The 25,406-nt window shown below is 36.8% G+C and overlaps 1 protein-coding gene across 2 annotated transcripts in view; it reads right to left on the minus strand.

Moving 5' to 3' along the window:
* PPP2R5C (protein phosphatase 2 regulatory subunit B'gamma) overlaps window positions 1–25,406 on the minus strand; it is an 86,068-nt gene that overhangs the window by 8,739 nt on the left and 51,923 nt on the right. For both annotated transcript variants that reach the window (XM_082485717.1, XM_082485718.1), the window contains 9 exons: window positions 23,335–23,534; window positions 15,386–15,496; window positions 14,676–14,768; window positions 14,448–14,578; window positions 11,511–11,570; window positions 7,990–8,098; window positions 4,677–4,730; window positions 1,790–1,960; window positions 882–1,009 (listed from right to left, as the gene is read on the minus strand). In XM_082485717.1, coding sequence (XP_082341843.1) covers window positions 882–1,009; window positions 1,790–1,960; window positions 4,677–4,730; window positions 7,990–8,098; window positions 11,511–11,570; window positions 14,448–14,578; window positions 14,676–14,768; window positions 15,386–15,496; window positions 23,335–23,534 — 1,057 coding nt within the window. The remainder of the gene's footprint in view (window positions 1–881; window positions 1,010–1,789; window positions 1,961–4,676; window positions 4,731–7,989; window positions 8,099–11,510; window positions 11,571–14,447; window positions 14,579–14,675; window positions 14,769–15,385; window positions 15,497–23,334; window positions 23,535–25,406) is intronic.

Raw genomic sequence — 25,406 nt, forward strand, 5'->3', positions numbered from 1 at the left:
TTGAATCATACATGTGAGTTACAAGAGTGCAGCTGTACGGGGTAGCACGACTCCTGCTCAGAATAAAATGAATGCATGGCCTCGAATGCCGGAAAAAACGACCAACAGCAATCCACATTTACTGTGTACATTGCATCACCGAATCAGAATTTTATTAATGAGCACATTATTTGTTACTGCTTACATCCAATGACAGTAACCAATCACTTTCACATCACTTTATCTTCCATTTCTTTTCCTGTATTTAGCGGCAGATTGATTACTCATTCTTGGCCAACAGATCAGCAGTCCTCGATTCAGGGCCAGCGCTAGACTCTGATATTTTCACCATCCCAGCAGTTGCGCAAGACCTCAAACAAAGAGGCACTTCACAATGGAACAGCTGCAGAAAGGAGCTGACCAGGACTGTTTTCATGCATAAGTACTATGTTATTGTGGGGAAAAAAGTGAAAATAGTCAATGGAGAAAGAAGAGGAAACAATAAACAAAAAGGGGGGGAAGGAAAGGAAAAAATGACCTGATCTACAATGCAAATCAGCACAGAGGTTAGAAATCAGAAAACAAAGTTAGTCTTTAGAAATATCTGAACTACAGATTAATGGCAAATTTGCTTCATATTAATAAAAACATATCATGGATTCGATGCACTAAAGCACTGTTTCCTGTTAAATGAAAAAAGGAGATATTATCTTCCTCAATTCTTAGTATTTCCTAAAATTTTTGACAACAGTAGTCTCCTCCTTATACAGCAATTTTAATGTCATAAAATAAACAGCTCGATGCACTATTAAAACTAGCAACTCAACGATCTGAACCCCTTTTAAACCTACAACTAGACATAAGTGAAGTAGCAGAACTTTACTTTTACAAGTGTTTCTTACTTGTTCCAATGCGTCTTTGAATTCCGGTACAAGGATGGAAACATGATGGGTAAAATCTTTGCTGCATTATCACTAATTAAACTCATAATATATTCATTATTCCAGTAGTATAATGCTCGCTCTGCAACCTAAGAAGACACGAAAAAAGGAACACTTCAGAAAATCTCTTAAAGATCAAATAATTGAAACATTTGGCAAATATAACAGAAAGGTAAGAAAAGTTACAACTTTGATTTGGATTCTTCTAATGCAAATGGGAGTCACGGAGCTGATGGAAAGAGAGATGGAAAAATTGCTTTTTCCTTGATAGGGACATGATTAGGAAGAAATTTTTCACTTTGCAGGTGGTAAGGCACTGGCACAGGTTGCCCAGAGAAGTTGTGGCTGCCCCATCCCTGGAGGTGTTCAAGGCCAGGCTGGATGGGGCTTTGAGCAACCTGGTCTGGTGGGAGGTGTCCCTGCCCATGGCAGGGGGGTGGGAACTAGGTGATCTTCAAAGTCCCTTCCAACCTAAACCATTCTATGATTCCAACTGTAAGGTATGAACTCTAAAATTCCAGCAAAGAAATGTTTTCCCAAACAAAGAGTATCTGTAGAACTCCATTACAAGCAATGAAATGCAAACACTATGTACTGAAAGGGTTCACGGACTTATGAAAACGGAGCTTTTAAGCTTTTTATGTTAAGCATAACACTGAAGTGAATCACCCAATACGAATGCACATACCGCAATCTTGAAAAGAAAGAATAAAGCTACATTTGGATCCCTAAAATTTGACATAGAATTGAAGACTTTTTTTGGCAACAAATATAATTCATTATGGTGAATAATAGTAGGCAATACCATTTACAAAGCAAGTCTGCTTTGTAAAAATCCTCATATTATTGTACATTCAGTAAGTACAGACCTGAAAGTGTGGACTGGACACACATTTGGCTAGCTGTCTGAAAAGAGGCTCCATAACTTTTACAAATTCAGATGGTTCAATAACATCTAAAATTTCTTCTAGTTCATTTAAAAACATGACTTCTTTTGGACTGTGAGTCTTTGGCCAGTACTTCAGCAGTGCCATTACAACCTGTAGAGACAAAGCGAACACAATCTTCATGAGAATTTGACTTTAGCTTGCACTAAATTATACCTGGTTAAGAAGTCTGATATTTTAAACAGAACACAAAACTCAGATTTCTTGTCCCGTGTGACAACAGTGATCAGATACGGTTCAGTGTCACAGATATAACTGTTAATAGGTCTAGAAACAGTTCTTCAGAAAACGAAGTTATACACTGAAAAGACATGTTCAAAAATAATAGTCAAAAGACAAGAGAAAGTAACCTGACGTCTAACTTAACACAATCATCAAATCAATGTGCAAATTTGCTACTATACTACGGGGAAAATTATCTGCCACTTAATGATAGCAGCTTTCAATTTCTAATTTCTTGGAGGCGTACTCCAAAGCTCAAGAAATTAAGTTTTTTCATTATGTTTTAAGAAAAGATTTACTACAAATATCCAAATTGACAGGTGACTGACTACTCTAGGCATGTTGCTCTTACACCTTGAGTTTTATTTAATTGAGTATATTACTATAACCTCAGTCTTAACTTTCTTCATGATGATTAAATTATTTACCCAGCTTGCTGAAACAGTTTTTGCCTAGCAAACCATGAACACTCAAAAGGTTGATGGGAGAAGGTGGGAGAGGAAGGGCGGATGACAACTAAGGGATCCATAAAAATGAGACACAAAAGGAAGTCATCCACCAGCTGGCTCACAGCTTTTCAGAAAGAGGCTATACATCTGTGGGAAATGTTTCTGAAGTCTAGTTGATAACCAAACTCTCTCATCTATTGAATATATAAACAGAAGTATTTAATTCTGAAAAGTGATGCTAGTTTAGAAGTTAAATATATTTACACACTGTATTTACTAGCGGAGTTATCAATCACATCATAATTTATTCAGGAATCTTAAAAAATACACAGTTATATTGAAGGAATAATGACTTTTGTGAAGGAATAATGACTTTTATGCTGGTAGCAATTTCTGATTTAAGGAAAATGCAAGTAGACACAAATGCTTTTGTTATGAAAGGATGATGATTTCATCCCCAAAGATGTCAGTTTTCAAACCCAAGTGTGAATTTTTTTTGTTTGTTTACTATAAAACCTATTTTCCATCTGTGGCAATTTGGCGCCAAACAATATCCACACAGGAAGGCATTTTCCTTCAAAGGATATTTAAACCATATTAAATATTTAAAAATCACTGGCATAGCACTCAATCTTAAATTTAGACATTTTTGATGAGGAATTAATATAACCTTGAATTTATAAGTTTATAAATGCTTTTGTTTTGTGGTTAAAGACTAAAAAGCCACATAAAGAACAAAAATATGACAGTGTCTGTCTAGTCCTAGATGTCGAACTGGAGAAAAAACCGCAACAACCAGAGCAGTACAGACTTCTTGAAAAAACTCTTGAAAAAACTTTAAAATTAAGTTTCTGTTTGTCTTTTTATATAGTTTAGAAGTTGCAACAATCCATTAGCCTTTCTCTCAGACAACAATTTTTTTTTCTATCATTTAGGAAAAAAAAAAGCAGTCTCTTTGTTTTCTGAAATGGAGGACATTTTTACAGAAGTCCAGCTTTTTGTACTTAAAAATTATAAGCAATATTTAATATCATCACTGACAAGACAACTCAATGAAGAATAAGTGCCTCTTTCATGTATGTATCATTTAACCATGAAAGCAGACACTATGTCATCAATGAAGCCTTGGGAAATTTATGCATATTTTTTGATGAGATGTCAAAAAGTCCCATAGGACAATCATAAGGGGAAACAAAGCGTTTTATTTTGTAATAATCAGAATTTTTGAAGGAAAACTTAGCACTTCGGTGATGCTTGTGTTAAGTTTTTAAAGAATGTTGTAATCATGTACTAATTTGGGATCAAAAAGGGAAACAGACTTGGATGTGTATTAGTTCAGATTTGTACCAGGAAATATGTAACATCCTAGCCGATGTCTGGACGAAAGCTAAGATTTCAAGATCTCACATAGCACGAATGACAGAATGTCTGAGATTTGATATCTTGAAAACATCAAGTAGAAGAGTTCTTGCTCAGCTGCATACTTCATTTGTTTCAAGAATCCCAGATTTCATTTTACAACGGAAATGGTTATAACTTAATAATGTGCACTTTTGTTAGTAGCAATCATTTCCCTTAGTGATTAAACATACTAGTTCTTACTACTTACCTACTTAATATTGGGTATAATGAGGCAAAACACTATATACTACCGAGGACAATTAAAAGTATTCATCTATGCAATTATGTACAGTCAGACCAAAGTCTGATTTTGTCTATGGTCCAAACTCAGTAGACGTGAACAGGATCTGACTCAAATGCCTTGCATCAGTAGGTAGCTCCGTGTGCCAGAAATCTGCGTTCCATCAGAACATCAGTCTCTCAAAGCACAGCTCAGGCAAGCTAATTTCTGACTAAACCGCTTCTGGATCAACCACCTCATATCCAGTCAGCCAGAAAGAACAAAAGAAACAGAATAAACTCTGGTCTGTTTGTAAGAGGTTTTTTTAATTCTTTTTGGACATTCCAAACAGCTGCTGGAAAACTGAATTTGATAGATCAAAATGCTTAAATATTTGACTCTTCCTAATAAAACCAATCACATATCAATACTTTAATCCCCAAACCTCCTTAAACAGTCTACAGATCAAAGGGATGTTAATATTACAAAATATGTAATAATAGCAAGACAAACTTACTGGTTCTGTAAGCGTGCTGTCCTTTTCTAAAAATTGAACTACACAGTAGGCCAGCTACAGTAAAAGAAAAAGATTTTTATTAATGCTCACTGTGAAACTGAACACACTTCGAAATCAATAGCCTAAGTGGAGAACACTACTGAATTCAAATAAAACCACAACAGTTTTTCTGTAATTTTACAAAAAAATTATTTGGCAAACAATTTAAACAACAAAAGCATGAATACTCTTTACCAATTTTTCCCAACCTTCCCAGGTCTGTCCTCACCTTTTTCAGGGTTATAATATAGACAAACACATAATTTGATGTTTTCTTTTCAGACCTAGTACTTTGCGTTTCAGCACACTTCATCTTTTCAAACACAGGATTTAAAAATCACAATCTTGTCCTCTAAAGTGCGTTCCACTCGCTAACATTTTGGTGTCCCGTGCTGATTTAGTAACTATTTTCTATTTCATAACTTAATTTAGTTAAAAATACATTGAACAGTTGTAAATATTAGGATTTTCTATACATGAGAACTAATGATAGCTATGGATATATACAATAGTTTTTGACGACTGCTACCAAGAATGTGCCTAGGTAATGACAGGGATGTACAAAGATTGTTGCACCAAGTGTTTTCCACCATGCTGAAATAAATTTGAATTGAATATAGACATTAGCTTTCTTCATGCTTATCTGGATTTGGCAGCAAATCCTTCTGAATATCTGCCACTGTTTCCATGTGATTTTTTGTAGTTTTACTCTGGTTTTTCACACACTAAGCTCACTTGAAGTGCTTTCCCATCTCATTCAGTAGGACATGTTGGAGAGGCATCACGGAATCACGGCGTTTCAGAGTTGGAAGGGACCTCTAGAGATCATCTAGTCCAACTCCCCTGCCAAAGCAGGATTGCCCAGAGCACATTACTCAGGACTGCATCCAGGCGGGGCTTGAAAATCTCCAGGGAAGGGGACTCCACAACCTCCCTGGGCAGCCTGTGCCAGTGCTCTGTCACCCTCACCGTAAAGAAGCGTTTCCGTGTATTTGAACGGAACTTCCTGTGTTCTAACTTGTGCCCATTACCCCTCGTCCTGTCACTGGGAACCATTGAAAAGAGCCTGGCTCCATCCTCCTTCAACCCACCCTTTAGATACTTGTATGCCATAATAAGGTCTCCCCTCAGCCTTCTCTTCTCCAGGCTAAAGAGTCCCAGCTCTCTCAGCCTTTCCTCATAAGGGAGATGCTCCAATCCCTTAATCATCTTAGTTGCCCTTCGCTGGACTCACTCCAGCAGTTCCCTGTCCCTCTTGAACTGGGGAGCCCAAAACTGGACACAGTATTCCAGTTGTGGCCTCACCAGTGCAGAGTAGAGGGAGAGAATGACCTCCCTCGACCTGCTGGCCACACTCTTCCCTATGCAGCCCAGGATTCCATTGGCCTTTTTGGCAACAAGGGCACATTGCTGGGCCATGGATAATTTACTGTCTACTAGGACCCCCAGAACCTTCTCCTCCGAGCTACTTCCCAGCAGGTCCACCCCTAACCTATACTGGTGCCCAGCATTCTTCCTCCCCAGGTGCAGGACCTTGCACTTGCTTTTGTTGAACCTCATTAGGTTCTTCTCTGCCCAGTTCTCCAGCCTGTCCAGGTCATGCTGGGTGGCAGCACGGCCCTCTGGGGTGTCAGCCACCCCACCCAGTTTGGTATCATCAGCAAACTTGCTGAGGATACACTATGTCCCCTCATCTGGGTCATTAATGAATATATTAAACAAAATTGGACTGAGTATTGACCCCTGGGGGACACCGCTGGTTACAGGCCTCCAACTAGACTCTGTGCTGCTGATCACAACCCTCTGAGTTCTGTCCCGCAGCCAACTCTCAATCCACCTCACTGTCACCTCATCTAGCCCATACTTCCTCAGCTTCCTAATGAGGATGTCATGGGAGACAGTGTCAAAAGCCTTGCTAAAGTCAAGGTTTAGACTCTCCCCTCATCCAGCCAACCAGTTGTAACATCATAGAATGCTATCAGATTGGTCAAGCACGATTTACCCTTGGTAAATCCATGTTGACCACTTCCAATAACTTCCTGTTCCTCAACGTGTTTGGAGATGACATCCAGAATGAGTCGCTCCATTACCTTCCCAGGGACAGAGGTGATCCCTATGTCACTATCTTCTTTTGACTGATTAGTAATGAGGAATGCAAATCACCTGAAGGTTTTTGAGAATTAGTTCGTGAATTAAGAGGAACAGATAACAACCAATGCATCTCAGGTAGGCAGAAGAAAAGGAGGCAAACACAGATGTCTACACTAGTTGAGACTCAAGAAAGGTCTGATTGGCCACACCCCAACAGGTTATGTTCATAGCATTAGAAAAAAAAGAAAAAGAGAAAAAAATCTTGTGAAATGGGACCCACTCTAGCCTACTACTTTAACTGGGGCTCACATCAGTTCCTGTTAAAGGCAAGATCCAAAACAAATGCTTATAAGCATCTCTAATTGCTAGAGAATTGTAATTCTACAAATGGTGTTCTTAAAAGTACAAGTTTTAAGTACCATTTCTTCAAATAAAATTACTAACAACTTGGAGTACTTGAACTTAAATAGAAAATGTTGAACTTTCAAATTAAAAACCAAAGCTGTATAACAACCCCTCACAGAGAAAATATCACACTAATACTGTGTTTTCTCTAATATTGTATGCTTTCCCACTTCTCTAGGAATTCTGAATGGAACTAAACTCAGCACAGAAAAGATACAGCTGGTTTAAAATCACAATACAACTCAGATGCCCCCTTTTTTTCTGTGTACTTCTAAAAAGATCTATTGAATTAAGTAATGATGTCCTAGTAAGTGCCCAATTCCTTTCAAAACATCAACAGTTGTAAGAAACTGAATTCAGCTGAAATTCTCCGTGTTTAGAAAAATCTGTTTATAGATGACAATCATTAAAATCATACTTTTCTGCAATTTTTATATGTCTAAGCATTACAGACAAACCCAACATAAACAAAAAATTCTGTGTGATAAATATCCCTCACTTCAACAAACTATTTCACGTATTTTATCTATAAACACTATAGTACTTTTAAAAAAAGGTGTTTATACACATGGAGACACATATATATAGTTTTTAATTTTTTTTTTCCTCAGCAAGTGAAACATTATAGGTACATATACTAAATAAGTTACCCAAGGCTAGTTAGCAGGGAAGTGTTGGAGCTTAGAACAGAATGCCCATCAGAATGCCTCGAGTCCCCCTGACCTCTCTACGCAAACTTACTTTAACGCTAGTAAGAAAAACACCGAACAAAACTTACCTGTGGATGGTAGACACTGAGGGATTTCACTTTGTGCAATGGTAGCAAAACCTTCAATAGGAATATTTTGTGCTCTTCTTTTAATGGTAAGGCAAATCCATTAATTATGCTGCCAGGGAAAGAAATTTAAAAATAAAAATCAGTTAATTATATAAAATCTGCACTACTCTACAGGATATACCAAAATCCCGGTTTTCAGTGCTTTTTTTTTTTTTTTTCCATCTCCTGGAGAACATGATGCAACAGAACAAAATATAAATTGAGCATGCACCAGAGTATTTAATTTTTTATCCACTTCTCTGAAGATTACAAATTAATCGATTAGTCAAATCAACCTCTGCCCATCCCTCAGCCAAGTCTTTCACAGGTGCCAAACTGTTCTTCCATGCAACAATACACGACTATACCTACATTTCAGATTCCAACTTTTGCTGTGAACTATTCACTAACAGCAAAGTTTTAAATATGAATTTCTCCCAGCTTCTTCATGGAATTAAAGAATGAACCAGAGACTGGATGTAGAAGAGATCAATCCACCACAGCAGACAAATCAAAACATGACTTCTACTAAAATATTATTTCTGCAAGACCCTAGCATGTAACCAAGCAGCATCTCAACCATGACATCCCAGTTACACGTGAGAGCAGATGTGGCTCAATACTGGATCAATGGCACCTTTACCTAAAACCACAGTACTACAAGTATTCTGTGTTCACTCACTTTGCTAGCATTAACATCAGTTAAAGCATCCAAAATCCTATTGGTCATTTACTATTTTAAATCCTATTTTAGTAATTCTAATGCTTTTCTCTTCACTAAAAAGGACAGAAGGCACCTAGGCAAAAGGAGCCTGCCAAATTTATCTTAAAAAAACCCCAACATTAAAAAATTCAGTTACATATATTTCAGATCTCAGAAATCAGATGATGTTCTAGAATTAAAGCTTACTAAATAACACTTGCTCACCCTTGCTGCGCATGCTTAAAATAATTTTCACTAGTAATGACTGCACAACTATTTTGAGGATACGAGGTTATTCCTCCTGAAGTCTCTCAGAGCATAATATTGAAACCCCATTTCTACATTAACATTTCTATGGTGTTCTTGCCACAACTTCCACATACTTGACAAATACAGATTAACTTCATTTTAAAAAAAAGTTTCTCCAAGATGTTTTAATGGTTGTTAACCACAAAGAGGAGCAGAACTGTAGGGCAAGTTTCGCCTCGATTGAGTATGAAGAAATTCTGCAATCCTGTCAAGAGATGGTTGTCAGAAAAAAAATATAACCACATTAGTAGTTCCTACTGGAAGTTTCCTTTGTCCAGTATTACATAGCATTTAGCAAAGGAAAAGAATGAAACCCAGTACTTCAGCATAAAATTAAATTCCTCTTTACTTCTGACAAGCCAAACCCCAGGAACCCAACTAAAAGCTGTTGCTCATAAGAAGCCCTAAGTCACCAACACGTTATGTGAAACTCCTTAATGGACTGGAAGAATAACCAATACAGAACAGTTACAGCTCGGAAGCCTCATTTAGCTACTAGAAATTTTGATTTGGAAACCTGAGGGAAAAAAAAAACAACAAACCCAAAACCTTAAAAGTTAAGTTTGTAACACTTAAAAGCTAACCTAACAATACCAAGAATGAAAAAGCTAGTGACTTAAGTAACAGTTTTGAAGATTTAGCTCCATGTTCTAGTATTTAAGCTTTACACAGTCTTCAGTCTATCCTGATGAGTATTACTTGACTATAGTATGTTGAAGTAATGATGGATAAGTAACTCCTTTAATCACTGACCATTTCATTGAAAATTATCTGGGCAGACATGCAGACCTAGAAAATTTTAAAACATCATTCCAATTTCAACAGCGTTATGGGCTGCATTAGAAACAGCATTGCCAGCAGGTTGAGGGACGTGATCCTTCACCGCTGCTCAGCCCTGGTGAGACACATCTCGAGTACTGGGCCCAGTTCTGGGCTCCCCAGGACAAGAAGGATGTGGACATAGTGGGAGAGTCCAGTGAAGTGCCATGAAGATCATGAAGAGGCCGGAACATCTGACATAGAAAGAAAGGCTCAGAAAGCTGTTTAGCCTGAAGAAGAGAAGGGTCAGGGGGATCCTGTGTACAAATACCTGAAGGGATGGTGTGAAGAAGGCAGAGTCAGACTCTTCTCAGGGGTGCCCAGGGACAGGGCAAGAGGCAATGGGCACAAATTGAAACACAGGAAATTTCATTCAAACATAAGAAAACAACCTTTTTATTGTGAGCATGGTCAAACATAGGAACCCGTTGACCAGAGAGGTTGTGGGGTCTCTATCTTTGGAGATATCCAAAGCCTGACCAGACGCAACCCTGAGCAACCTGCTCTTTCCGACCTGCTATTTTTGTGTGAAAGATATGGAAACAAAATAAACATAACTAAGCTTTAAAGTGTGTTAATGTATAAAAATTCAAAAGCTGGCAAATGGATTAGAGAAAGCAGTTGATAAAACACACACTAGTTTTGATGAGCCTATCAGCTTTATGTTGTAAAATTTAATTTCAAGGGCTTTTCAGATACCTCACTGAAGTTTGCAAAAAAATGTGATTATATAATAAAAGAAGGTTTCTGAAGTTTCACAACCTGTGCTTTGTATACCCACTATGCATTTAGTGATGTTCCAAGAATTTTTGAATAGATTTCAACTCATTACGTGTTATTTGTAGTTGCTTTATAACTAACAAGTATCCCAAGCTAGAAAATAAGACTTAAAAACTAAGATTTAAAAAATTGTCACATCCAAAAATGTTGCCACAAGATTCAAGTTTTTGCTGTGTTTCTGTAATCTTACAGAAAACTTTTTCTCTTCGTTACAGCTTTGACACATGATATGAAGCTATTTTCAGAGAATCCCAGATTGGAAGGGACCTCCAGGATCATCTGGTCCAACTTTTCTTGGCAAAAGCACGGTCTAGACAAGATGGTCCAGCACCCGGTCCAGCTGAATCTTAGAAGTGTCCAATGTTCGGGAATCCACCACTTCGCTGGGGAGATTATTCCAATGGCTGTTCTCACTGTGAAAAATTTTCCTCTTGTGTCCAATCGGAATCTCCTCAGGAGTAATTTGTTGTCCTTTCCATGTGACTCCTTGTAAAGGGAGTCTCCCCCTTCTTTGTAGCCACCCTTTAAATACTGGAACATGGTGATATGGTCTCCCCTAAGTCTTCTTTTCTCAAGACTGAACAAACCCAGTTCTCTCAGCCTTTCCTCATATGGCAGCCTTGCCAGTCCTTTGAGCATCTTTGTGGCCCTTCTCTGGACCCTCTCCAGCCTGTCCACATCTTTTGTGCATAGTGGGGACCAAAACTGAACACAGTATGCCAGGTGTGGCCTGACAAGTGCTGAGTAGAGTGGGAAAACTTAATCTTGTTAATTGCAATCTTGTTTCAAAGCAATCTGCAATCTCCAACTTGATTTTTAAAGTCTACTCTGAAGACCAAGCAAGTTTAATTAAACAAAACTTACAACTTACCTTCCCAGTATTTCCAGTAATTCTGCTATGCCATTGTGATGTTCTGTTTCATAAATAAACCTAAATAAATGAAAAGTTTTACTCAGCTACTGCTGAAGAGATACAAATCTAACACCAAGATCCCCATCTACCATTAGTTAGCCTTGAACTCCCAGGTCTTAATCACTCAGAAAAAAGAAAACAGAAATACATAGTGGAAAAGAAACTTTGTGGAAACATAAATCAATAGCACATCAAGCTGCTTTCAACGTTCAGACTTGCTTGCTCTTTTCTCCCACATTTAACAAAGCAGCATGCACTTGAGCTTTTTCCAGTACTCATATTCTATGCCATTTTAATAATGCAAAACTGAACACAGCAAACAATGCTTTAAATATTAAATTAACATGAGCATCTGGCATAATCAAATGCCATGACTCAACCTTCTATAGCGCCTGCAAGCACAAGGTGTTCAAACAGTTACTACTTATGGATCTAAAAAGCTCTTTGGCATTACAGACTTTTGTGCATACAAAAGGCTCTGTAATAAACAGAAGTTGTCAAATTTCCCTGAATTTTCTTTTGATAGAGCACTGTAATTTCCTAGGCAATCACTTTTCCGCCCTTCTTCCCAATTGCGTGAGTGTAAATTTATTGAGAAAGTTCTATGTGCAACTTCAAATATTTTGAAAATAGTTATAAAAATTTACACTTATGAGAAAATTCCACTCATTAAAACATATTTTTCTATTTGAAAATTTCTCATAGACTGACTTATTAACAGCTAATTTTAATCCAGAATATTTGATATGACTATTTTTTCTCCTTAAAAACCCTTTCCATATACTTCAGGACAACAATTCCAAGCAAAATTAAAGACAATGGTATGAAAAGCTTTGGACTGAATTATTAGGAATATAAAGGTTTACTAATTTAAAAAAATATTTACATTAGGAAAAAATAAGATTAATGCACTACTGGGACAGAATTAATGCAATTCTGGTCAGTGACTAACAAATAAAGACCACAGATTTCTTAGGTAAGCACAGGAACAAACTAACAACTTGCAGGAAAAAGTATAAGAAAAGGAAATATTTTAAAAATTCTACACATATTTCAAGGGCTTATCATGCACAATCCACTAATTCAAGACAGAAGTTGAAACAATTTTCCTGGTGCTCATATCCAGGAACACTAGTTTACATATGGATGGAAAATGTTTCAACTTCTAGCTCCTAAATATTATACAACTAAGTGAGTTTTTCAGTTTAATTTCCCCCCCCTACAACTTGGTAGAGAAAGGCAGTCATGGAATCACAGAATCTTCAGAGTTGGAAGGGACCTCTAGAGATCATCTAGTCCAACTCCCCTGCCAAAGCAGGATTGCCCAGAGCACATTACTCAGACTGCATCCAGGCGGGGCTTGAAAACCTCCAGAGAAGGGGACTCCACAACCTCCCTGGGCAGCCTGTGCCAGTGCTCCGTCACCCTCACCGTAAAGAAGTTTTTCCGTGTATTTGAACGGAACTTCCTGTGTTCTAACTTGTGTCCATTGCCCCTCGTCCTGTCACTGGGAACCATTGAAAAGAGCCTGGCTCCATCCTCCTTCAACCCACCCTTTAGATACTTGTATGCCATAATAAGGTCTCTACAGTGCAATTTATATAATCTCCCGTATACATTTCAGATTGAAAACATATTTTTATACAAACTATTACAAAGTTGATCTAATGACCAGAACATTTCTTAGTCTTTCAAAAGCCTTGCATCAGAACTAGCTGTGTTTGAAGACATTGCTTCCATTATCCCTCAAAGTAAAGTGCAAGATGTAGCAAATAAAAATACTGTTTGGAAGTGTATTATAATACGCTGTGATGCTGTTGTACCATCTGGTTCAGATATTTTACAAAATTATGCATGTTGGAATTAATTTAATAAAATCGGGGGGCGGGGGGGAGAATTTACATCTTTCTTTGAAAGATACACCTTAGGACATATCTTTGAAAGATTTCCTTAGGACATATCAGCTCCTGACGCGTCCAGTCAAGAGCAGTCGTCCACACGGCAGTAAAGGCTTACTAATTATTTTAAAGTAGCCCCTCTGTATCTCTTCTAAAGGCTTACTTGTTACCATAGGCAGGGAAGGCAAGCTCCCTCTACAGCTGGTACTGCTGGGTGCCATTCGTGAGATGGCACTGAATATGTGGCAGCTTTTTGCTATTTTCTTAAAGGGGTAGCATCACACATTCATTTTGGGATGAAAACAGCAGTGGTAGAGAAAAAGGGAAGCCTAATGGAAGGAGTGTAAAACTGATACACAACATAATTATTTGTACAAAAGAGAAGCGAACCAGAACTAAAAGACTAAAAGGCAGGCACCATAACCTTGCATTCACACTTGACATAATGGCAGTAAAACCACACTTGTAAAGACCTTTGGTAATACAGTGGATTCATTTTCCATCTTTACATTTTTTTAGTATCAGGGATAACACTACAGTTCATTCTATGGGAATTAAAAAAAAATATTTAATGAGCACTAAATGGTATATCTCCATTCTGAGGAAAGAAAAGGCAGTAAATATGTTCCCTTCAAGCAAATTCCAGATCTCTCAGTCATTTGATTTGAGCCCAACTTCTGCATTACGAAGAACAACATTTTATTAAGGCACTACTGTAATACAAATACTACTACCCAGTAAGAAAAAAAAAGCCTCACAGATAAAGATATCAAACCACCCACTGAATCACATACTAACTCAAATTTCAGCTGTCAAATTTATGCTGTGTGCAAGACTACCCTAATTTAAATCTCCCAGACCAGTATGAATTATTGTCAGATGTAGTAATATTAAGCATAAATTTACTAAGAATTAAAAAAAATTGCTAGCAGTGTCTTGGAGTATTTTTTGTTGTATACCTGATCACATGCACCATAATACAAATATACTGACATACCTATAAAATATATTATTAATTTGTTTCCGGATGTAAGCTCTTAGGCCTAAGAATTTCCCATATATTCTGTGAAGAGTTGTTTTAAGAAAATCTCTTTCACGAGGATCTTCACTGTCAAAGAGCTCTAAAAGCTGCAAGGGGGGAAAAGAAGAGACGTGCTTTACTTGAATCTAATGCATTGTAAAAACAATTTAGAGCTTGAAGTTAAAAATTTGTTTTCTACCTCACCTGTAATACAAACTTCTGATCAATATATTTCTTAGCTATATTAGGTTGAAAATCTGGAGATTCTAAAAACCTTAAGAAAAATTCATAAACAAGCTGAAAAAAAAAACAACAAAAAATGGTATTAGTCTTTTAAACAAGGAACCATTTTATAAGCAGCACAATACCAAAATTACTAATTAGTTGCTCAGAATTGCATTATGTTTTTATTTATATTTATTTATATAACACAGTAAAAGCTTTGCCCTTGCTCTCTTGACAAAGTACAAGAATTTAAGGTTCTTCAAACTGCATTGAAATTCTGCTGAGCTCCATCACTAGATTTTTCTCAAATGACATACAGTAATCTAAAATTCATCATGCCCAGAAGTACGTGTTTTGAAAATTCTCTGTTCTCCTCTGTTTGTCACGGTACCTCTGAAAGCTAAAACTCTGCCAGAGTCAGATCAAAGCATTCATAGTGACAAACGGAAGCTCATTTAAAATCACAGCAGTTACATCTGTACCGCAAGAAACAACAAGCCTTTAGCTTATAATATACTAACTGAATTTCTTTAAAAATATTATCAGTTTAAACTCAATAAATATATTTTAAATATTGCAGGGTAATTGACTTGAGATAAACACATAACCTAAACAATTTTGCGTCAATAAACAATTACTTCAATGTCAAAATTCTGTTAGACTATGATGTCCTAGTCTTCACTAAATACCTGTAGATGAGGCCATGCAGCTTCTAAGGTTGGTTCATCTTCCTCTGGATCAAATTCTGCTCCCGTTGGATTGGAAGATGGTGGTAATGTTCGAAACATATTAACTGCAAACTGAAATCACATGTGCCTTTAAGAACTTTGAAACAAGTGGATGATTAAAAAAAAGACTTCAAAGGTGGTTTTGACTGAGAATTCTTTACACAAACTATTTTAATTAATATTTGCAAAAATACAAGCTATATAATCCTGTAGTTCAAAAAATGAGGCACATTCGTTCTTCTTTAAAGATTTCTAACTCGAAGAACATTTTTCCATGCAGTACTCTTTAAAGCACAAACCTACTGTCAGGATGTGTTTTATGAGGATATCACTCTGATCTCTTTACACACACACATTTTAAAAGCTTAAGCAAATGTATTTAAAATGTTTACATAAACATTTTTTATATATACACTTTACAAAGCCTTGCAACAACCTGCAAAAGTGGAAGTCAGAAGCAGAGACACAAAACAAAGGTTACCCGCAACTGTACCTCTCTGTAAAATATTACCGGTTTCATTTCACACTGTGGGTATACACACATGGAAACACTTCAAAACCAAATTCCTCCCTCCCCCTCTTAGTGGTATTTCTCTTAAACCACGTCCATCTACCTGACATCACGGGGGCATTGAGGGGGGAGAAATGCACATCCTAATCCTTCAATCTTTCACTTCATCTCAATTCTCAAACCCCTGAAAAACATTCATTATCCCCATGGAAGTGGAGCAGACTACAAAGATGAAATGCTTTTCAAGTTGTTGATATATATACACAGATAAATTATTTTTGTGTTTCCAAGTGCTTGTCTAGACGTACATTCATACTATACATGAACCAAAGCAGTCCTCTTCACAAGCCCCTTTAACACTAGTTTCAACGTCCCTAATAAAGACAAAAAATCCAATTCCCTGTCGTATGGACAGAAAACCTTTCTACAAGGTCCTGTTCTAGGCAAAACAACCTCATCAGTAAATGCATGTAGCTTGAATTTTTTTACCATAAAAATATATAATCAGAAATAATCACATTTTTATACAATGCACATAATCGCAAATGCAAAATAAAACACTTTTGGTGGGCTGAAAAAAAAGTCTTACATGATTTTTGGAATTTAGCATGCATTCTCAACAGTACCCTTACCTAGAACACTGCAAAGATCTAAAAGGTCTCCAGTATCCTAAATTCTCCACCTGTAATGACAGCTAGCAAAACGAGCTGCCAGTTCTTTGTGGATAAGCAAGGACCAACTAACTAGTGATTCAAATGGTTGTTCTCACACCCTGAGGAGTTAATGATTAAAACTTTACTGAGCAAGTTGGAGGGAACAGGTTTCCGCGCATGCCAGTAAGAAAACCAGAGAAAGCCTTTAGTACTGAAAAGACTTCAATTCCTCAGTTCCATTTGTAATCCAGAGTATTAGATAGGGCAGATGTTGGTAGGAGACAACCAAATTGCTGAGCAAGTACAAAAAGGTAATCTATTTATTTAGCCACGTAAGTGTACCCAGTAGACTATCTTGTTCTATTTTGTCACTTACTTTTTATCAAACCAGCACCAAGCAGTCTGAACATTTTTGTACAGAATAAAAAAAATTAAGATCAATTCAAATTAGTATATGGTCCCAAACCACCTCCACTACTTCAAAATGATCCTTTGAGACAAATGCCTCAGTGTCTCAGCAGCTTGAGCACATTGCAGAAATGATGAGAAGACTGCCAAAATAAAAAGAGAGTGGTGCAATGTCCTAACCCTTCATAACAACTGAGTATATTAGGCTCCATAAAAAAATCCTCTTCAAGTCTATTCCTTCTTACAACACTAAAATAAGTTTGGCTTTCAAATACACCGATAACTTTGTGCTTTATAAAAATACTAAGATATTTTAAAGTAAATTTTGGTAAACATTTGCTCACTATGAGAATGGTGGCAATGCTGAACGAAGAGCTACATCCTGCACAAAACTGATTTATCACATCGGCTGCAGCTGGCTGCATGGAGCTTCAGCATAAGGCACACATATACTCGGTCCTAAATATGTACCACAAGTACTGGTAAGAGTTAACCTATACATTGTTATTGATATTTCATTGCTGTAACAGATTGGAGCTGTCTTTTTGCAAGTATTTAGAGGAAAATGTGAGAACACATTTACTAAGTTTGGCAAAGTAAGAGACAACAGGACAGAGAAGCCGATTTGTCAGGAAAAAGAAAATTCTTTGCAAAAGGCTACATCACCAGGAGCAGCAGAAAGATTTGCAAAGCCTTTTCAAGAAAACCAATACTTGGCTCAGCAAACATGCCAGTACAGGGCATCTCCAGGACCAGCTAGAAAAAGAAACACTAGTCCATTGGAATTTGCACTGAACTGAATGCTTTATTTGAGGATGCAAAAGAACATTTTATTTACTTAATCAGCTGAAAGGTTCCTACACTTCCAACAAGTGTATAATACAGCTCAATTTAAGGAAAAAAAACCACTAAACCCTACATGTTTGAATTTGCTTATAATGTAGCTATTCAGAATACAAGGTCCACTCCAATATCACATTTAAAATCTATTCTTTATGCCACAATCTCAGTCTTCATTATGTTCAAAGTCCATCGCAGATAATAGATGTGTGCGATACACCCATTTTTATTCTTTTCTCGGGTTTTACTGAGATTTTTTGGGGGTTGGTTTGGATTTGAATTTTTTTTTCAATAGCATCAAAGCTTTCTCGCTGATCATCTGAAGATTACTCAAAAGTCCTAACAGATTAAACTGTCTCAGTTTGAAGATGCTACTTTGCAGAGGAATGCGTTGCACCCATCTTCGGAGGGATTCTGGGAAAAGCAACAGAATGCCTTGTTTCCCTCTTCACATTCTGACTTCTCATTAACACCTCCATTCACAGTTTAAAATAATGCTGTGAATTACCTATTAACTGGCAGGGCTAAGGAGCATATGTATGTGCTGTCCTGCCATCTCACATCTGACAGATGGCAGAGCAGACAGTGGGAGGCAGTATCAAACTGCAGCAGCTAAATCTGCAAGACTTACATCATATTCCCAAGAAGGGAAAGTCATCCTGGTGCTCTATTTTTCTTCAGAATATTCTTTCATTTCAGCAACTGAGATGTAGGTCTGATACAGAGTGAGACTGGCATATCAGAGTAATTACTATTTCAGAAAATTACAAGTAAAGCTAAAATATCTTTATGTTCCCCTTTTTAAGAGCATGAACAAGAGCAATTAACAACTTCCAACCGTTGTTTAAAAAAAATACAGCAATAATTTACAATAATCAAAGGTCTTCCAAGAAAACAAACCCAGGAAGCCTAGACCTGAAATTTAGAACTTGCTGAGGTTGTTAAGCAAATGGAAGAATGATCAGCCTTTTCTAGATGAGAGAGTCTCAGGCTCTCACTATAAAGAAGAAAAGTCAGGTCATGTAAGGTGTTAGGTACTATGTTTTATATTTTTTTAGAATATCAAATGGAAAGAGTTAAAACCCAAAACCAGAATAATTTGTTCCATGAGCAATAGAACCTATGAAGCCTGATTTGATCTGTTTTGTGTTTTATATCCTCAACCAACAGAACACAAAACTGCTCAAATAAAGGTGCAGCATCTCTCAGTGAAGGCACAAACCTGAAACTTTCTTGTCTATTAAGCCATTGAAATTTAGGAAAATTTACAATGAATTAGTATCAGTGAGACCTTTATCCTTCTGTCAAAAGGCTGATCTTTTTCCTAACTTGTAAGTCTTTTAACCAAACAGAAAAGACACAAGCTGCAAAGCCTAGTTTCCTCTAAGGCCAATTTCCCACAGAGTACAAAGTAAACAGCATAACTTAAACATCCCCTCCGCAGCTCCCCCCGCTCCCATAGTCGCTCCCCCCCCACCACCCTTATGAAATTTCAGTCTTTATGAAAACAGGGCTAGTGTGCCAAAATTCTCTCCGTGCTGTTAGCACTGACAATACTTGACTCCACAGGACATAACTTAGGAGGTTGGGAGAACAAAAAAAGAAAAGCAAACAACCTGCATTTTTACCACTTCAGAGGTGTGTTTGCTGTAATGGTAGTTATGCACCCTGTTTCTCTGGTGGCTCATTTTGTATAACACTGTAGAATATTTTCAAGCAAGTAAGTATAAGAGATATCATTACACATTTTCTCCTCCCTTCTGCTGAGCAGTCTGAGTGAAGCCTGACATAAACAGCTCTGAATGACAAGCTATATAATCTCAAAGTCTGCGCCTTCTATATTCATGTGAATAAAGCCATCCTAATAGCTAACCAGAGCCACAGGTAGTACGCTTCTACTCGCAGTAACATCTCTTACTCTAGACCAAAGATCAGAGTAAAAAAACAAAATGAAAAAACACACCTGCAAAACCCCCCAAAACAAAAAAATCAACCTCCCATGGGTATAAGTGAGTATGTAATTTGCTTTTCACAATGCATGAAAAATTGCAGCAAAACCCACTTCAGCTGTTGAATAAAAAAAGTAGTATTAGCCTATGTGCTTCACAAAAACATCAGTTTACCATCCCCAAGTACTTCATCATAATCACCACTAAGAAAACTATTCTGGGAGCTACAGAAACAAGTAAGCCATATTTACACATGCTTTTCGATCTACTTCTTTCTCAGAACACTACAACCCAGGACCTCCACATCCCGTACCGCCCCAGCCTCCTCTCAGCCATCCTCAATACCCTCTGGCTGGCTAGCTGGGGAAGTGAATATTCGTATTGATGTTCACTTTCACAGTCCTTCTTAAAACAGATATAATCCAGACACTGCCCATTCTTCCCTGAGGTGGAATGTGGCATTAATTTGGGTCTGTATTCTACATAGCTAGCAATTCTCAGAAAGTCCTACAAAACTAAGTGTCTCTGCTTAGTTTGCTAGTTATGCTAGCAAACTAAGTTATGCTCTAGTTATGCTCTAGTTTGTCATTCTCATAAAGCCCTGTTTTCTTCAAAAGCCAAGCTAAAAAAAAACCCCATATATTCTTTTTTAAATAAGAATCTGCAACAGATGCTTTTGATGAAAAAAACTAAACTTATCATTTACAAGATTTATTCAGACATTTGATTACATGTCTTATAGTTTTGAGAAGAGGTAAGTTCCTGCTCTGAGGCTCATCAATCCAACCTTACTATATTACACCTAAGAAATGGAACTTGTTATACAAGCATTTAATAAAAACATTTCCTTTCCCATCACATCTTTGCTTAGAAATGTAAAAAGAATTCGAAGGATATGTCTGCTGGCTCTTTGAGGAAGAAAGCAAAGAAACCCTTGCATCCACTCTAGAGAATAACATTAAATCAATTTTAGAAATTAATTTATCTCATATCTTTTGAAAAGGAGACTGCTGCTTTGAACTAAGCCACTACATGAACATACAGCTTAAAGACAAGACCTTAATATAAATTAGCTCAGGACACTTAAAGCAAAAAAAGAAAGGCGAGGGTGGAGTGGATGGACATGGCTTAAGCACTAGAATTATAAAGAATAGAGAAGAACCAGATGATAAGGTAGATGCTTCTCTTGTTAGAAAGAAGATTTAAAGCTACCAAAAAGGAAACATATTATTTTATTATATTTAAACAGGTAACTTGTGAAATTAATTGCCGTAAGTGTTTGGCCTAAATAATACGTTAACAAAACCAAAGAAAAATGAGACAGACACACATATATGTGCATGTCTATCTATATATACTCATACATAAATGAGTAACCTCCAAACTATGAAGATAAACAGAACAGTACAGTAAAGTCCTAATCCCTATGCCAACTATGAACTCCACAAACTCTCCAAACCAAGAACCACTCTCAAATCCGAGTATTTCTTGATCACTCTGCTAATTTTACACTATTCCTTATTAATATAATTCAGTGGCAGTAGCAGCTCACAACTTATCAATATCTCTTGGAAGGGTCTTAAAGTACACAAAGACATTAGATTTATTTTTCATTAAAATCCACACTATCAACTCAAATCTACTGCTAGAACTTAGCAAAAGTGCACCTCAATCTACACATACATGCCTGAAAGAAAGAAGTTGATAATACTATTGCAGGAGGAATACAGTTGTTTCAGAACAGATGACCAAAAGAAAATTGTTCCATAAAAGAAGCCCCAAAAAACTGCTATCTGAATTTAACCTCAAAATACTAGTCCAGGTGCCTTCACTGACAGTGTCTATCGCAGTGCTGTATCAGTCCCATGCAAGGGAACTCTGTACCCTTTAGAACCTTGCACATAAAAAGCATTTTAAATTCACTGAAAGAATTGCCAAACAGACGCTGTGTGCTCCCAGCAAAGCGCTGGCAATTAAGAAAGCAGCCAAATCCTGCACCAAGATTTATTAAACTGACCGAAATGCAGACTTTATTACCGTTAGTTGCCTCTGAAAGTTAAGAGAGTATATATTCTCCTCAGCCAAATATATTCTCCCCTTAAGTGTCTGATGGAGGAAGATAATGCAGGCACATAAGCCAATAGTTATGAAATTATGAGCAGTCAGAACTTCTCATGCAGAGCAAATGACATAGATCTTCAAGAACTCATAATGAACTCAATTTTACATAAATGAAGTCTCAGCAAGCTTATTCTCTTCCATAACTCCCCGTTCATCAGTGTCAAGTATTCCAAAACAAGCCATCAATTAGCAAAACCCAGAGATATAAATAAGCTACCAAGACATGGGAAAATCCACGATCCCGCATCTCCTCATTAACCATCCTCAATGCGTTGTGCATGTTTGACATCTAGAGTTACATGTAATAACATACTCAGAAGTTCTCATGAAAATAACTTCTGTAACAGTAAACACTTATGGCTGATTTAGATAACAAGCAATTTTCAGAATAAGCAACATCTTTCATGCTATAAATCCTTAGAATCTTTGAAGAAGCTTCAAGTTCTCTGATTTGTAGGAGGACTTCAAAGTTTGACTGAGTTCGTATTTATGTTAAAGATGCACTGTTTTCTAATCCCCCTGAAAATTCAGCCCAAGCTACAAAGTCTCGGGAAAAACCATCATGCCACACATGGTCAATAGTTTCTTGTAGGCTTAGCAGTCAGCTATTTCACAAGATGCTTTCTCTTCTCAGTGTAGCATAAAACAGTTACAAGGACTGAGACATCAACCCAACTGCTACACCAGGCAACTGGTGTCTAGTCACCACAATGAGAGCTGGAAGACCCTCTTACAGTTTACAGTCTCCTCCTCTGGAATGGACTTGAGCACAACAGAAAAATAAACTATGTCTAGCTGGCTACAATTTGGATAGCGAGCAGGAAGAAACAACGCAGGTCTGAATGGTTCATATAGCTTGTTCCAGTAGAACCTTTGTCTACCAACCTGTGCACTAAGGAAGGTGTGACTCTCATTCTTACCTCTGAATACAGAATAAAATCAATCGGTGGTAGTGAATGGGATTAACTTAATCTTAAGTGTCAAGCTTGTACAGGTGACCTTAATTCTAATCTTCTAATTTTTTTTTTTTTTCAAATTTTCAGGTTTGCTATCTACATGCTTTTTAACAACTAAATGTATTTAACTTTCCTCCCTATTTTCATAAATACCTAGTAAAAAAAAAAAAGATTTGTAGGGGGGAAAAAGGGAACCCTTTTTTTTAAAAAAAATATACGATTTCATTTTTACCAACTTAAACCATAATTTTTGCTTCGTGTATGTGTCTAGTCGCTATCCTACAAAGAAGAGGAATCAACACTGGCAATGGGATTTAAAAGCACTGTTATATTACCATTTTGCAGGTGTACAAACATAGCTGATCTTTTTTGAAGATTTCAGTAAGATTTCTTAAGATAAATTGATACAGCTGAAGAATCATCTGTGAATGAAAGAAAAATTCAAAATAGTTCCCATTGTTAAATCACTTACCATATGTACTACTTCAGGGTAAATAGGTTCTGTAATCACATTGCGATTGTGTGTGATATATTCTACCATCTCACTTAAAGCTGCTCGTTTTACTTCCTTCCACTTTAGGTCACTTAGTGGATCAGAAACAAAGTCAAAAAGTACACAACATTGTCGTAACTTCTGGATAAAAAGTTTTTCTTGATCAGCAGGAGGAACATCTGAAAAGTGAAAATAATTGGTTATAAATTATACTGTAGTGGACTTTATTCTTCTCCCCATTTTATTTCCCAATATGCATGCATAGCAACATTTAAGACCACAAGTGAACTTTCTGAATCTTCAAACAACTTTCAGGAATATAATGGTCCACAGTGTGAACCCCAGTAAAATACACTGTATATGACAGGATGATTTATCAGAATCGCAACAGTGATGCATACTTGTCTTTGCCAGAAATAGGTACTGCATGGAAAAAATACATACTTGAAAAAAATGTCTCAAGGAATTCCCCAAACAGCTCAGTTGGTGTACAAAAATATTATGCTACATTTGCAGAAATACTCTGGTTTTAATATTAGAGACAAATGGATGTATCTTCAGTTTCAGCATTAGATTTAAGCCAGAGCCACTTTTTAAACCTGGGAGCTTCCACCTCACAAAATCCATTTTTATATCAAGTGCCTCTTACAACATAACAGGCTGCAGTAACCACATTTAGGCCCAGAACAACTATTTAAAGTTTTTTTAAACTTCATCAACACAAGAAATATTTAAAGAAACCGGAGCAATGCATTTAGGATCTTCAACTATTTGGTCTATTTGTAACACTATTTGGAATGTTTGTTTGACATGTACAAGAGTTAGACTTGCACCTGCAGTAGTCTGGTCAACTGTGGCCAGCACTGCAAAATTAAACAACATTGGCTTTCTAGAAAAGACCATACTTAATCACCAGGATGAATACAAGATACGAAAAAAATAACAGTAAATTTTAAAATAAATAGAGTAAATAACTCGTTTGATATTTACTCATTGATTAATCATCAATCAGATGCAGCTGATAAGAAACTATTTTGATTTCTCTCTTCTGTGACACCCATTAAAATATTCCACAGGCTTCAGATATCCTGAGACCAGTCTCCCTCATCTTCAGTAACAAATAAAAACCCAAGAGAATATTTGTACTCTTTTGATAACACTCTATAATTCATTGTCTGTATCATCGTTATAGAGACTTAAACTTTTGAGACAAAGGTTGCCTTGCCTTACAAAGTCTTTGTGCAGTGCTATTTTTATTGTTTGACTTAGGTTATAGAAAAATTTTATAGTTTTTACCTCCCGATTTTCACTTCCTGTGCTTTACGCCTTAATCCTCCCTGCTGACCCTCCACAATGAAGTATTTAGCACTTGCATGTAAGGTGAAATTAGATTGCACAGTTCAAACTTCATACACAGAATCAATAAGCAAGTAAACCAGCACTACCTTTGCCATTGGCATTTTCCAAAATAATGAATCTTCGAAAAATTTAAAATATACTCACATCAACATAAGCCCACCAATTGCAATTTGAAACTGAAGTAAGCCTAAATCACCAGTCCAAATATAGATGTAGAAGTTTAAAGCTTAGGTTACTGTTAAGAAAGAACTAATACTAGACTGCTGTTTATAAACATTCACATGTTGACAAATTAAAATACCTCCTATGGCTATCCTTTCAATAGTTGTAAAACTATAGAGCTTTAGGCTCAATGACACAAAATTCTGCATGTGCTTTATTTTTCACTTAAGTAATCCCATGAGCAGCTAAAATGACTAATGCATGTGAAATTACAGATCATTATATTATACACAGCAAAAACTTTCAGGATCAGAACCTTCACTTTCAATACTTAGCAAATACTAAAGTAACTGGCCAGAGGTAAAGAAAGCAGTACCGTGTTTTGACAGCAGCAAAAATTCATGTCCAATTAAAATGGCCACAGAACTACGGCACTAAGCTTAAGACGAGAAATGTGAACACACCGTAGAAAGCCTGTGTAAATTAACATCATAACACACTATGTTTCTGCATAATGACTTTTTTGTTAG

The sequence above is a fragment of the Vanellus vanellus genome, assembly GCF_965231255.1.
Source record: "Vanellus vanellus genome assembly, chromosome: 6".
Taxonomy (NCBI): Eukaryota; Metazoa; Chordata; class Aves; order Charadriiformes; family Charadriidae; genus Vanellus; species Vanellus vanellus.